The 15,164-nt window shown below is 35.4% G+C and overlaps 1 protein-coding gene across 1 annotated transcript in view; it reads right to left on the bottom strand.

The window, feature by feature from the left end:
- The window catches only part of GBE1 (1,4-alpha-glucan branching enzyme 1), a 271,358-nt gene that overhangs the window by 171,462 nt on the left and 84,732 nt on the right, over positions 1-15,164 (bottom strand). The window contains exon 3 of the mRNA XM_059392145.1: positions 11,788-11,903. Within this exon, the coding sequence (XP_059248128.1) occupies positions 11,788-11,903 (116 nt within the window). The remainder of the gene's footprint in view (positions 1-11,787; positions 11,904-15,164) is intronic.

Genomic DNA, 15,164 nt, shown 5'->3' with positions numbered 1-15,164 from the left:
CTTGTCTTTCTTCATAGTACTCATCAAAATATTCTGACCTCTGGCACATTCCACAGTAAATCCATTTCACAGCCTCCTAACTAACGGTTCTGAACTATAAGGAATAAGATTTATGTCCCATTTATTTACTCATAGGTGATGTAAAGGAATATTAAAACAAATTTGGGTCTTGGTTGGAAGTAATTTCAAGATCTATTCACAGATTTATATTCATTTAATTTATATTCTTAACTTCCAAAAACAGGGGGAAAAACTTATAATTTAAAAAATACGTAATATAATATTTAAAAATAAAATGAAAAAGAAAAATCAACAGTTACAATGAAAATAGAAGGCGAAAAGGGCTGGAGGGCAAGGAAGCGAGATAATGGTATAGGGCTCTGGAGTTGGATGGTTATTGCAATTGTACATTTCACTTAATTTTAAGTTTTCTGACAGACAAGAGAAAAGGAATAATCATGAGATAAAAATAAGCATTTCAAATCTTCAGGAGAAAGAAAAACTTTTACTCTAATATTGAGCTCTCTAAACAGTAACTCACAAGGATCTTTCTACTAACACAGAAAATGCTAAAGACTCATTAAAACAAGCTATGATTTCCAGATTCTAATATTTGTTTATTTGTTTTTAACCCTGGTTTCAATAGGATTCCCATAGATAACAGTACATAGGTCAAAGATGCCTAAACTCAAAGAATAGAATTTAAAGTTACTGACATACAACTTTATAATCACTTTCTGTATAATGTGCATATGCAAAAATATTTCCAACAACAGCAAATGGACTTACCTGATGGTCTCTATCCATTTCATCTATTTAGTCAATAAACATCTATTGAGTAGCTTCTATCAGATATTGTTAGGTCCCGGGGACACAAGGATGACCAAGATACTGACCATATCCTTAAAAAATTTAGCCTAAAACTACATATCATCACAGTGAACTAGGAGGGAACAGGTTCCAGAAAGGTTTGTGGCAGAAGGGATATTTAGTAAATGGAAAGAAGAGTTTGTCGTTACGGAAAACTTGACCAAAAATAAATAGCACATGAACTCTGTATCAAAGACTAGGAGTTTGTGAGCCTGCAGCAAGGGGAAGCTGTTCTGTGTAGAATGGACACTGCCTTTGCATTTGCTAAAACACGATTAGAATGACATTTGAACAACTGCCAAGTACTCTGGTGTGGACTGTATGCCTCATTGTTATGGACTGAATGTTTGTGTTCCCCCTTGCTCCAAATTCATATGTTGAAATGCTAACAGCGCCCCCCCCCCCCATGTCATGGTATCGGCAGGGAGTACAGGAGATAATGAGGATTCCAGGAGGTCAAGAGGCCAGAGCACTCAGGAATGGAATTAGTGTATTTTTAAGAGTCTAAGAGCTTGCTTCTTCTCTCTGCTCTTCACCATATGAGAAGTTGCCAATGAGAAGTTGACAGTCTTTAAACCAAAGAGAGCCATCACCAGAATTCTACTAAGCTGGCATCTTAGTCTCAGACTTCTAGCTTCCAGAACTTTACTAAATTTCTATTGTCCATAAGGCACTCCACCTACAATACTTTGTTATAGCAGCCCAAAAGGACTGAAATCTGAAAAAGTTAAAAAAAAAGTTGGAGAGGAATGCAGAGGCCAGGGCATGGAGGGCTTTGTATGTCAAGTTAAGAGTGCAGAATTTAAACTAGAGGCCAGTGTTGTTCAATTCTTTCAAAACAGAAAAAAATATTTAAACACAGTCATACATGGGAGCCCAGAATAAAACAGGGCAAGGCTCCTTATTTCAAGTGAGTGCTGGGGAATCCAAAAACTTACCAGGTCAGCTCTTGACACACAATGTGAAAATCCTGGCTATAATCAAATCAGGGGTTGGGAGAGTTCATCATAAAGGTTTAAAGCAGATACATAACATGAGCAGATTTCAAATTTTAGAATGATTAACTGTGGAGCTATAATAGGAAAGTGGACTGGGGCATTTCAGGAGTAGAATTTAGTGATTCATTACATATATATAACACCCAGTGCTCAACACAAGTGCCTTTCTTAATTCCCATCACCCATTTGGCCTACCACCTCCCCACCCATTTCCCCTTCCAGAAACTCTTAGTTTGTTCTCTACAGTTATTAGAGTCTCTTACGATTTGCTTTCCTCTCTCTTTTTTCTCCCCTTCCCCTATGTTCATCTAAACAAATTTGAATCTAGATATCCATAATACATAAACCTTAATCCTACACAAAATGTAAAATAATAAAATCTCAAGCCATTGCTGAAAGAATTTCCATAGTAATGTGCCTAGGAAAAGAAAGTGTTAATAAGTTAACTACAAAAACAATGAGTTATGACAAGTTTGAGTTGGCAGGTGGTTTTTCCAATACCATAACTAGAAATGATCCCTCAGAAACTGCAGAAGACTGAGACCCTACCATAGGCCTTGGATACAGTAAAATCCATTTGTGCATTTATATGAAATACTGACATAAATATATGGTTCAAATGATCTATAATGATAAATAAGATTTACGTTGCTTCACTCACGGGTCTTAAGTTTGAAAGTACCATCATCCAGTTATTTGTACTATTTTCTTTTATTTTATTAAGATAGTGAGAGTAGGAGAGGATAGAAACCAATGAATGGGAAGTGAAAATATGGCAAGAGCACAAGTACATGATAGAAGGTTCTTCTTTTCAGGACTCTCTACCTACAAAAGAAGAAGAACATTCAGGGTCCATTAACAGTAGCTAACTTCTGTTAATTGAAAATGAGACTACTTTTATATGCTTTAGAAGAGAGAGTATGAATATTTGTGAGGAGAACCATGAGATTATTAAGGGTCAAAGTCCTAAGGAATAAAAGGAAGAAAACATAGGTTAAAGAATAAGCTGGTCATTATAAAAATTACTGAGGTTTTAAGAATGAAGGATTTTTTTAAAAAGTAGAATTTAAAAAAAAAAATAAAGTTTAGCAATTATGTTGTCCTGCACATTTTCATAGTAAAATTTCCTCAATGAGATTCACTATTTTTTTTTAATTCTCCCTATATATGATATCCTTCTAAGTCAAACTGGCCACTGTCTCCTATGTGGAATTGTTAATTCCTGTTCAATCTTGCTTGACTTTATATTCTTTTATTCCCTAATTGACCCCTGACAACCTGTTCATTAATCTACATCTCTTAACTCCCACAAGACCAAGCTTAAAATGCATCTCTTCCCATAATCATTCCCTGACGAACTATTAAACCTATGACCTTTATTCTTCTCCATCTGTCTACTTCCCCAAGAGTCTGTCTCTAATTCCTTGTTCTTTCTCCACTCCCCACCATCTTCTCTCTTGGTTTCCTTCTTGCCCCCATCAATATGTAGTCAAAAGTAAAGAGAACTAAATCACTAACAAATTTAAAAAAGGGAAAAAAAACCATATTCCATTTACTTATTCCTCTCTTTCCTGTCACAACCTCCTGAAAAATATAAATTTCTTCCTCTACTTTCTTCCCAGCCACAGAATGCTCAAGCAATTCATTTGTTTATGGGGAGTTTTCTCCAAATATAAATTCAAAATGCAGGCAATTTATCATTTATTTCTTCACATACATCTGGGAAGACAGTACAATACGTCAAGTGCAGAAAATATAAAATTAAATATATGTTAACTGAGATATTAAGAAAGAAAAAGAGCAAAATTTGATAAAGAAATTAATGTGAAGCAAACTCAAAGTAGAAAAAACCACTCCCCAAATTTTCTACCTCACCCACCCTCTCTAGCAGAGTTACTCTTTAGATAGGCAAATAGATTCCTTTGGAAATGTACACATTTATTTTGTGTTTTCTATCAACATTTTAGAGAACTTCAGAAAAAAAAAAGAACAGAAAAATGAATCAATTAACAAACCCTTTATTCTCATCTACAGAGGAAGACCATTTGCTGGTATGCTACCTAGGTTTATTAACATTTGTATTGTATTTTGCAAACACAAAGAATTATAATCTCTGTGGTAAGGGAAGGAGCATCTAATTCTAACTACGCATTTTCTCACAAATTAGATGTTTCAGGGTCTTAAAGGTTGATTAAGTTGAACCAGGTAACAAATGAAGTGAGTAGAGGATCTTCTGTGGGTCATACAGAAGAAAATCTTTATCACATATAATAATATGTAAAGATATCACAAGCAAGAAATAATCAGTTTGGCTAAAATCTTATAATCATGGCATACGATGAGAATATAATGACCTGAGGCCCCAGAAAGTTTAAAATATTCTTCTATGCAGTAGATGTACTTTTTTCTTCCTCCACTTAAAGAAGGGTGTTAAGAAGTATGAATTAAAAATGACGAGCCTAATAACAGCAAAGCAATACAAACAGTATTGACAGAAAAGGAGTCAGTAAGAGACCAGAAATTTCAACAAATGTTTGGAAGACAGAAAGTAGCTGAAGTAAGAAGGAACTAAGATGGCACAAATTAAAACTGGATTTTGCCGATGAAGAACCTGAAGAGAACTGGTCAATTTGCTTCACAGCACCATGAGGAGACTCAGCATCTGTAGGCTCCTAATACTGCGGAAGGTGGTCAGTGAAACAAGGGGACTAAGTTAAACAAGGGGACTGTGGACTCTGGAGCACACCTTCTCCCTAGCCTATACAGATAAAATGTATATCTCTCCAGAACACCACCTCTTACCCCTCAAACAGGAGATGAGAAGTTGATGCTCAAAAAACAATGAACTAGGAAGGCTCCAACGACAATGGGAATATTAGATGACAGAGGTGACTCACAGGATTGAAAGTATTGGGATTAAGTGTCTTAATGTCACCTCTCACAGTGGAACCCTCCTCTACTTTCCCTGTCCTTATCCATGAATTCCAGTAGCCAGGTATAAAGTCCTCCTGTCCACACCCCTTCCACCCATATCCTGTATGGGACAGGAAGATTCATCTAGAAAGATCTCAAAGAAAAAGCTTCAGTTATTGTGACCAATTTAAAAGCTCTCACTTTCTGACGACCCAATAGTGAAACTCACCAGAATAAGGCCCTGTATACATGCACATGATTTTCACACTTTTTCCTACCTCATTCTAAAATAAGACCAAATAGCCATGAATCACAAGGCCTTTGAAAACAGCATGCAGAATGAAAAACAGAGACTAAAAGAAACAGAAGAAAATAAAATCTGAGAAAAAGAAAATGAGAGGAGGAGGTCAGGAGTAAGCAGCAAATTTGATGAAAGAAAATAAAACATCTATAATAATTTTCAAAAAGATAAAAGTATCTTTGGGCATTTAACAATGACAGAATGTATGCAAAAGGAGAGAACAAAAGCATGCTATTGGAAATGTTAGGGGAAAAAAGGGGGTGCTGGGTGGCTCAGTGGTTGTCTGCCATCGGTTCAGGTCATGATCCCAGAGTCCTGCGATAGAGCTCCACCACAGCTGCTTCTCCCTCTCCCTCTGCCTGCCACTCCCCCTGCTTGTGATCTTTCTCTCTGTCAAATAAATAAATAAAATCTTTAAAAAAAATGTAAAAAAAATGTTAAAAATGTGATTATTAAAGTGGAAAACAAAGTTATTTCTTAAAGCAGAACAGAAAGTCAAAATGATTGGCAACTTGAGAGAAAAAGATAAGAAAACTTAAGAGATTCCATATCCAGATATTAGAAATTCCCAAAACAGTGAACAAAGAATCTGGGGACAAGAAAATTGGCAGCGAAATAAGTCAAGAAAATATTTCAGAAATGAAGGATAAAGTGCTTATGAGATTTACCTTCTTCTTCTTGTCCCCCCATCCCCCCCAAAGTTTTAGGAGCTATATGCCAGCAATGGAAGAAGACCAAGTACAAATGTCTCACTGTATCAGAGAAATAATTCACATAACGTGACATTTACCCTTTCAAAGTATCCCATGGATTTTAGTATGGTTCAGAAGGTTGCATGGTATGCAAACATCACCATGATCTAATTCCAGAATGTTTTCATCACATTAAAAGGAAACCCTATACTCATAGGCAGTCATTCCCCATACCCTCCCAGCTCTTGGCAACCACTAATCTACTTTCTTGTCTCTATGGATTTGCCTAGTCTGGATGCTCATAAAAATAAAACCATACAAAACTTGGTTTTTATGACCGACTTCTTTCACTGAGCCCAGGTTTTCAAGGTTCATCCATAATGTATCATGTATCAGTACTTCACCTGTTTATATGGCCAAATAGTATTCCACTGTATGGGTTTCCCACATTTTGTCTATAGATACGTTGATGGACATTGGGGCTGTTTCTACTTTTTGGCTATTATGAATAATGCTATGAACATTCATGTACAAATGAGATTTACCATCTTAAGCAAATATTCTGATACTAATTTTTTCAATATGCCCCCCCCCAAATTACTCAATGGCAACCTTCTGCCTCGCAATCTCATTCCAGATTTCAATTAGTAGTTTTACTTTACTTAACAAATCTGTTATTTTACCCCCTAAAACCCAAACTCTTTTTATAAATTACCTATCTCCTTTCTATTCTCAGGGAAGGTCACTTCCAAACTCTCCTTCTCAGCTCCCTAAAAATTGGGGATAATGGTTTCCACACAAAAAAGTAAAGACAAATATGGTATAAAATGAGTTGCTAAACCCGAGACTCCAGTTTTATTTCCTCTCTATGACTTTTCCCCCCTCTTTTCTCTGCGAACCCTAAGCCTATAGGAGGATATTGTAACGTAAGAGTGTCGACTTAGCTGTCAGACAAGACTTAATTCAAGTCCACAGATGAGTGTATTCATGCACGAAATAAAAAATATAATCACAATACCTTCTCTCATAGTATTGCCATCAGAATAAAATTAAATACGAATGTAAAGCAATCTCTACTTTTTTTTTTTTTTTACTGTGTCTTAGAATCTAAGAAAATTGCAAATGTAGGTATTGGGTTCTGCGTCTCTTTTCTACCTATTGATTGTATAACATTGCAATATAATTAGAAAAGCAATGTGGTCTGATCTGAACTATGCTCCCCTCCAAACTCACATGTTGGAGCCCTAACTCCCACTGTGATAGTACTGAAAGATAGAGCATTTGGGAGATAATTAGGTTTAAATGAGGTCATGGTATGGGGTCCTGATGATGGGATTAGAGCCATGTGAGGACACAGCAAGAAAGCAGTCATATGCAAGCCAGGAAAAGAGCTTTCACCAGAACCCAACTAAGCTGACTAGTCTTGAATTTCTCACCTCCAGAACTGTGAGAAAATAAATTTGTTACTTAAGTGACCCACTGTATAGAATTTTGTTATAACATCCCGAGATGACTGACACATGAATCCCCTAAAACTTTTAAAGTTCTGGAATCAAGAAACCTCTGTTCTAGTCCATTTAGTTACTCATTGGCAAGGAAAAGTTAAAATACACAAACATTGTAAAGACTAAAAAGAAGACAATTCCCACTGCCTTGGAAGTCATTTGGGTATTAATCAGAATGAGAAAAGAAAATGGGAATCAGAAGAAAAGAAAAAGAATTCTTCACTGTTTGCCTCCAACCCACCTTACAGGTTTACTCTCCCCAATCTCTTACTTTTCTTGACCTGAGGTCTTTACTGACCTCCTGAGCTACATTTTATGAGTTAGGACAGATTTACTTCTTACCTAGATCTCTGCCCCAGGATGCTGACCCACATGGACCATATTCCCTAGAAAACTGGGTTCTCTTTGGCTTTGGCCCAGGTACAGCCCCAGTAAGTGGTCAGAGAAAAAAAGAAGAGTGGGAGATGAGATTATTTGTTTCCTTATTTCCCTGGTTCCTTCCCTGCAAGGTTGACATAAATTAACTATGTCTCTCACCAAAGTTCAGCGATTCATTCGAGATGGCCAACTCTTCCTCCCTCTGAGTTCCAGCAATTGATCCCTGTTCCCTGTGGTCTATGCAAGGTAACAATTTGAGGCTACTAGGCCCCCTCACCCACCCTCCTTTGAACTCTTTAATGGATCCCCTGCATGCTCAACTTTGAAAACAGACTTTTGGAAAAACAAACAAATGAACAAACAAAAAAACATTGTTCAAACTGCCCTATTTCTATGTGTATGTGTGTGTGTGTGTGTGTGTGTGTGTGTGTGCGCGCGCCATTTGCTTCCTTTTGGGACATCAATCAACACACACATCTTTATTCATGTAGTACTCTCATGAATTCTTCTTCCCTCCAACTCTCTGGTCACCTTCTAAACATGTTACCAAGTGTGCTTGAATGTTGCTGCCCCTCTGTTATCTCCCTTGTTACCAAGACAGAACAAATGAACTGTCCACTGATATTTTGCTCTAACAGCTCTTTATTTTAAAAGCACACATAGTCCACATATATATCACAATTCAGTACAAGCATCACAGATCAAGGACAGCACCTGATACACAGCACTCAATAATTATGTTAAATTTCTATGAAACAACTTGAGAAGGTTTTTTTTTTTTAATATAACAATGCTATTAAAGATGTGTATTTTAAAATAATGAATAACAACAACAAAAATACCTTTAGATACATTAGTTTGGCTAAGCATCCAGGAAGAAAAAGTATTAAAGCTTGAATAAATATGTCTCCTTTTCCTTCAGGAATGTAGTCTTCTTTCTTTAAATTTCTATAGTATTGAAAGTTTAATTCACCTTACTATAATATTTTTTTAAATATGTTCTATTTGGTAAACTCACACAAAAAGGAGACATTTATATGACCACATTAGCAGTGAGGTATTTTCTTCCACAAATTATTTCATTGAAAATGTTTTACAGAGAAAACAAAACTATTATCTCAATGGTAGGTAACATTTCTTATTTTGTCAGTGGTTACCAGATAATTCATAAGAGAAATATCCTTAAGTGAGTTAAAGGGGTCAATCCCTTGTGAACTGAAATAAATTTTGAAGTTCAATTTAAAACAAGATTTTTAATTACCGAGATAGACTACCTAGGGATAACTTCAAATTGAAAGGCCAAAAATCTCAAGTTAGTTGTTTTTTTTTTTTGTTAATAGAGAATTTAACCCCTCCCTCAAAAGAATCTGATACATCATTTCCCATAAATGAAAAATTAATGATATCACCACCATATTAACAGCATCTAAATGTTTCCTCAACATTTGAAATATCTAAACACTATGAGTAATATTGGGGCCTAAATTTCTAGTTATTTAACCTAACAGAAATTTTTAGACGATAATAATGAAAAATGATTATGCAATAGTTTACTTGATACTAAACACTCACTTTATGTTAGACATTGATTTTCAAAGCCAACTGAAAGGTAAAAGCTACATTTTTTAAAATCATAGGATCATTTCATCTCATCTAAGTCAAATAAATTTTTAACAGAAACATAACATAGTGTACAAAACATCTTAATTTGTTTAGGCTGCTACAGCAAATCCTACAGACTGGGTGGCTTACACCCAACAGAAATCTAACTCTCGCGGTTCTGGAAATTGGAAGTTTGAGATCAGGATACCAACCTGGTTGGGGAAGGGCCCACTTCAGATTCTTCTTATATCTTCACGTGATGGAAGGACTAGGGATCTCTCTGGAGCCCCTTTTATAAAGGCACTAATCCCATTCAGAGGGCTATATCTTCATGAATTAAGCACCTCCAAACCCCCTCCCACTAGCACCATCACATCAAGCATTAGGACTTTAACACACTTTTTTTTTGGAGAATACAAATATTCAGACCATAGCAGAAAGTATAAAGGATTTGGAGTTGGATGGGAGAGGCAAATGTTTACCATTATTCCCAGTATTCATTCCTTGTAATCACTTTACCCCTGTATAAAAACAACTTGTGAAAATTCAGTCACCATTTAATATAAGAAGTTGGTAAGGAGTCAGAGCTCATAAATTTTTCTAATTTACAATGACAAAAAAATTTTAAAGGGTAAAAAAATTTTTTTTTAATTAGTAAGTTTAGTTCTTAAAAACAAAAAACAAAACAGAACAAATGGCCATAAGGCCTAAAGTGACACTGAAAGCAGTAAGAGGAGGTGCCTAGAGGGCTAAATATTTAAACATCTGCCTTTATCTCAGGTCATGACCCAGGGTCCTGGATCCAGTGGCACATCAAGCTCCCTGCTCAGCAGAGAGTCTGCTTCTCCCTCTCCCACTCTCCCTGCTTGTGTAGTGCACCCCCCCACCCCTGTCCCTGTCTTAAATAAATAAATAAAATCTTTAAAAACAAACAAAACAAAAAAGAAAGACAGCAGTATGAGAACAGTTGCCTTGCCTCACAGGTTCCTAAAATCAGGTCACATAAACAACAGAAGAATCAAGTTCTTTGGCTTATTCAATCAAAGAGTGGATCTAAAAATGGCATTAATAGTTGATAAATACTTCTCGAGTGTCTACTCTGTGCCAAGCACTGCTCTAAGAACTGAGAATAGATAATATTAGTAAACAAAACTGGATAGGCCCCTGATCTCGTGGAGTTTATACTAACTTGGAAAGGGATTACTTATATTAAACATTAAATCCCTCTTATTGTATACTGTAGCTACTTATTTGTCATTTTCATTATAAATTAAGATCCCTGGCTGCCATCCCATGTCAAAATGTCCCTTTATTCCAGATAATATGCTCTTCTGGTAACTATATTATTTGTGGCAGTATTTCAGTCATTCTCTGATGTATGTAAAATTTCATTATTTGTAAAACAAAACAAGCAACCTGCAAAACAACCATACAAATACAATACATTTTGATTTTATTTTAAGTAACTCAGTTAAAAATGTTATATAACAAATACCAATGAAAATAATAATTCAGTCACGGGATTCATCATGATAAATGCTTTGAATGTAATCATTCTGTTCAAAAGAGGGAAAGAAAAAAGGAGACATGGAAATATTACATAATTTTATGAGCACTAGATAAAATCAAGTAAATGTTAAAGGATTTAGATAACCTTTCACATAATCAAATGCCTGAAATCTATAAACCAGGCTGTTGGACCCATCCTTCAAGCCTCCCTTGAGGAGACAAGAGAGGCTGCTATATGAGCTCTGTAAACCCCGAACACAGAAACATATGGTTAGCCAAAGCAGAGGGCATGTGAAGCACACTCAGCCTTCCTCTGACAGGCAGGCCCCGAGGTAATCCAAGTAGGCTTAATTTAACACGAGACTCGTAATGTTAAAGACCAGAAAGAAGAATAACCAGGAAAATCATGTCCCTAAAATGCATGGTTCTCCAACGCACAATAGCCCCTTCATGTAACTCACCACAAAATCAATTTTTTTAAAGATTTTATTTATTTGAGAGAGAGAGCACACACAGGGGGTGTGCAGAGTGGCAGAGGGAGGAGAAGCAGGCTCCCCAGTGAGCAGGGAGTCAGACATGGGGCTCCATCCCAGGGTCTTGGGATCATGACCTGAACTGAGGGCAGACACTTAACTGACTGAGCCACCAGGTGCCCCCACAAAACCAATTTTATCGAGACACTCTTAATAGGTAAAAATTCTCTCCACATTCGCTGATTTGAAGATAGGTTTCATCTTTCTATTAAACTGTGTGTTTTTCAAGCAAGACTTCTGCAGTTACTCAATCTCTCCTTACATAAAGTTTCCAAAGTTACTAATACAATAAGTTCAGTACCTTACCAAACAGTCCCAATATAACACAATTTAGTAATGATGTCTCTTAAATTTTTCTGTTTAAACATTTTGACTATTTCCCCCATAGTTATCATGCATCAGTTTATATTGTAATATTTTAAATCAAGCTTGAAAATGAAACAAAAAGAAAACAAGTTCATATCAAAACAGGAAGGTAGAAAGTACCTTTAATTTGGACCCATGAGGTATAAGTAGAGAATTATTCTTCTTTGGTGGGATATAAAGCTCCCACTTTCCATAATCCAGTTTTTTATATGGGTACGAAAATGGATTCCAATCATCTAAAAAAATAAAGAAGATTAGTTAACAATAGCATGGTATGACTAATACTTGATGAATTTCAAGTAAAGCATAATATGCTGCTTTCTTGTACAGAATCAAATTGCCTAAAAAACGTTAAGTTTTCTAGGGTGTTAAGTAAAATACTCTAGCCATTTAGAAAAAATCAGGTTATTTTATATTTATTTTTAAGAAATATATTTGAAAGTTTGCCTTTTGCAACTTAAAATTAAAAATTACAACATTTTCAATTGTCCTTCCAATTCCAATATGTCTATCAATAAACAGATTGTAAAAGAAAATAATGGGCCCTTTTGTAGAAAACACCATCAACAACTGGAGCAAATACGAAAAAACAGAAATGTATTCTTGGTGATTAGATAAGATATATCTCATGGCAGAAAAAATGATGAAAAATAATTAAAACCATATTTCATTTATTCAAATCTACAAGTGTATGATAGAATTGAGTCAAAAACCTAAAGAAATGCCACAAGCAAGAAAGGTAGAAGGTTATAAATGCCAGGAAGCAAAGGAATGGTAGATCACAGATCTCAGAAGAAAGTCAAAATGAATAGACCCATTCACACAGGAAAACAAATCAGTAAGTAAAGGACACACTGCTTAATAAGCAGTGCTGTGACAACTGGCTATCCTTATGAAAGAAGGAAAGAAAGAAAAGAAAGAGAGAGGGGTGCCTGGGTGGCTCAGTGGGTTAAGCCTCTGCTCAGCAGGGAGCCTGCTCCCCCACCCCTCTGCCTGCCTCTCTGCCTACTTATGATCTCTCTCTGTCAAATAAATAAATAAAACCTTTTAAAAAAAAATAAAAGAAAGAGATAGAGAGAGAGGAAGGAGGGAGGAAGGAAGAAAGAAATCTCTACCCAATACCATGCCTAAGAATCATCTGAGCACAGACTGATGCTTAAATATGATAGGCAAAACTGTAAAATGTTTATAAGAAAATACAGGGAAATATAATCACCCCAGGTATAAAAAGTATTTTTTCAACAAGATACAGGGCACCTGGGTGGCTCAGTTGGTTAAGCAACTGCCTTCAGCTCAGGTCATGATCCTGGACTCCCAGGATCAAGTCCCACATCGGGCTCCCTGTTCAGCGGGGCATCTGCTTCTCCCTCTCCATCTGCCCCTCACCCCACTCATGTGCTCTCTCTCTCTCTCTCATTCTCTCTGTCTCTCAAATAAATAAAACTCTTAAAATAAATAAATAAACAAGATACAAACATAAAAACTAGGAACAAGCCTGATAAATTTGACCAGTAAAATTATCAATTTATCTTCACAGATAGATTGATGGATAGACAGAATGAAAAGACAAACTACCAATTGTGAGAATACACTTAAAATGAATATACCAAGAAAGAACATCCAAAATATATGAAAAATGGCCAAAAAATGAGAAAAAGAAAAAACAACAATAAAAAAACAACAAAGACTTCAGTGGAGGACACACGAATGGCCAAGGAGCATGTAATAATGCCCAAACTCACTATGATTAGGGAAACACAAGTTAAAAGAACAGTGAGACTCCATTTACCACCCACTGGATTAGCAAAACTTAAGAGCCTGAAAATATCAGGTAGTCAGCAAGGATTATAAAATAACACTGCAACTGAGAGTATAAATTAGTAAAACAACTTGGCATTGTATAGCAAAGTTGAGATACATTCCCTGGAAAGCCCAACAATCCTAGCCCTAGGTAATAGCCTGGAGAAATTCTGACAAATGTGCACAAGACAGCATCCGCAAATGCTCAGTGAAGAACTGTTTGTAATAGCAAAAAATGGAAGTGATCAAAATGTAAGTCAGAAACAAAATGAGTAAATAGGTTTTGGTATAATTAAACGATGGAGTGCTATACAATAGTATAAACTAAAGAACAAATATATATATGCAAATAGCTAAAGCATGAATGTTAATTTTAAAAGGGTATGAAAGAATATCATTTATACAAAGTTCAAACATATGCAAAAGAGTATTATACAACACTTATGGATATATAGGCACATAGTAAAAATATTAGAAGAAAAATGAGAATGTTAAACACCAAATTCCATGGGTGATTTCCACTGGATAAAGGAAAATTAACATAGGACATTTCAATAATATCTGTAATATATCTTAAGGTAGGTGGTGTATGGAAAGATGCTTATTACATTATTTGTTACTGTTTAAGCCTAAACTATCTCATAGTTCTACAAATAACTGGGCAGCACTATGATGCCATGCACTGTATGGCACTGACATTAGAGTCTTAGCAGATGAAGTAAGAAAAGCATCAGAAGGCTTTTATGCCATGATTTCTTTTTTCCACACCAACCCTTTCACCCCATCAGTACTGAGGATCTTTACCTCTAGACACTCTGAATGTTGGGGACGGAGTGAGGGTAAGAGACAATATTTAAATAAAGAAATAAAGATCTTTCTAAACATTTCCCTACTCCTCACATGAAGACAATCTGAAAATGTCTGAAGTGGTTTATATTAAAAAACAACAGGCTCTGTGTCCTTATATGTTCCTGCTCCTAAAATCTCAAAAATATCTGACCTACATACAGGGTGACATACCTTTACCAAAGCAAAGAATTGAGGGCATAATTAGAAAGAAAAAAAATCCTGAAATAACAATATTTAGATACTGTAACACTTCATACATGTACTATATTTTTTAAGCTAATCAGTTAAGACAATTAAACTTAAGACAAGTGACAGATCTTTTCCTGCTTAGTTAGATCTGAAAATAAAGGGTACAGTTCATTAGTTCATTCATTCATTCATTAAATATGAACTGAATGCTTAATATAGGCCCTGCTTAATGCCAAACTCAAAATTAGTGTTCAGAAAGACAGTCATATCTCCTCAAGAAAAGGTTAAATTGAGTCAGAGTGCACCAAAATGAATAAATTTATAATACAGATTCACTAAAAATTTAACTATAAATAAGATTTTATTACTTTGCAAGTGAATCTTCAACTATATGGGTTATTTACATATTCAGACTTATTTAAAAGCTGTTTTCAGTAATGGAAAAATAAATGTGCTTTTGAATATTACTGATTGAATATCAGTTTAACTAGTTCCTCAACTTGCAGTCACTTGAGTTTTAAGGTCAATTTAAACAAGTATTAATATTTATATAAAGAAAATACTCTTACTGAATCACATTTTCCTTTTATAAAATCTTAAGAGTTCTAAATCCCCTAAAGCATATGTTGATTATTTATAATTCCACATTATGAATTTTT

Source organism: Mustela nigripes, chromosome 2 (assembly GCF_022355385.1).
Source record: "Mustela nigripes isolate SB6536 chromosome 2, MUSNIG.SB6536, whole genome shotgun sequence".
In the NCBI taxonomy this organism is placed as follows: domain Eukaryota; kingdom Metazoa; phylum Chordata; class Mammalia; order Carnivora; family Mustelidae; genus Mustela; species Mustela nigripes.
This window is presented reverse-complemented; position numbering and strand designations above follow the sequence as displayed.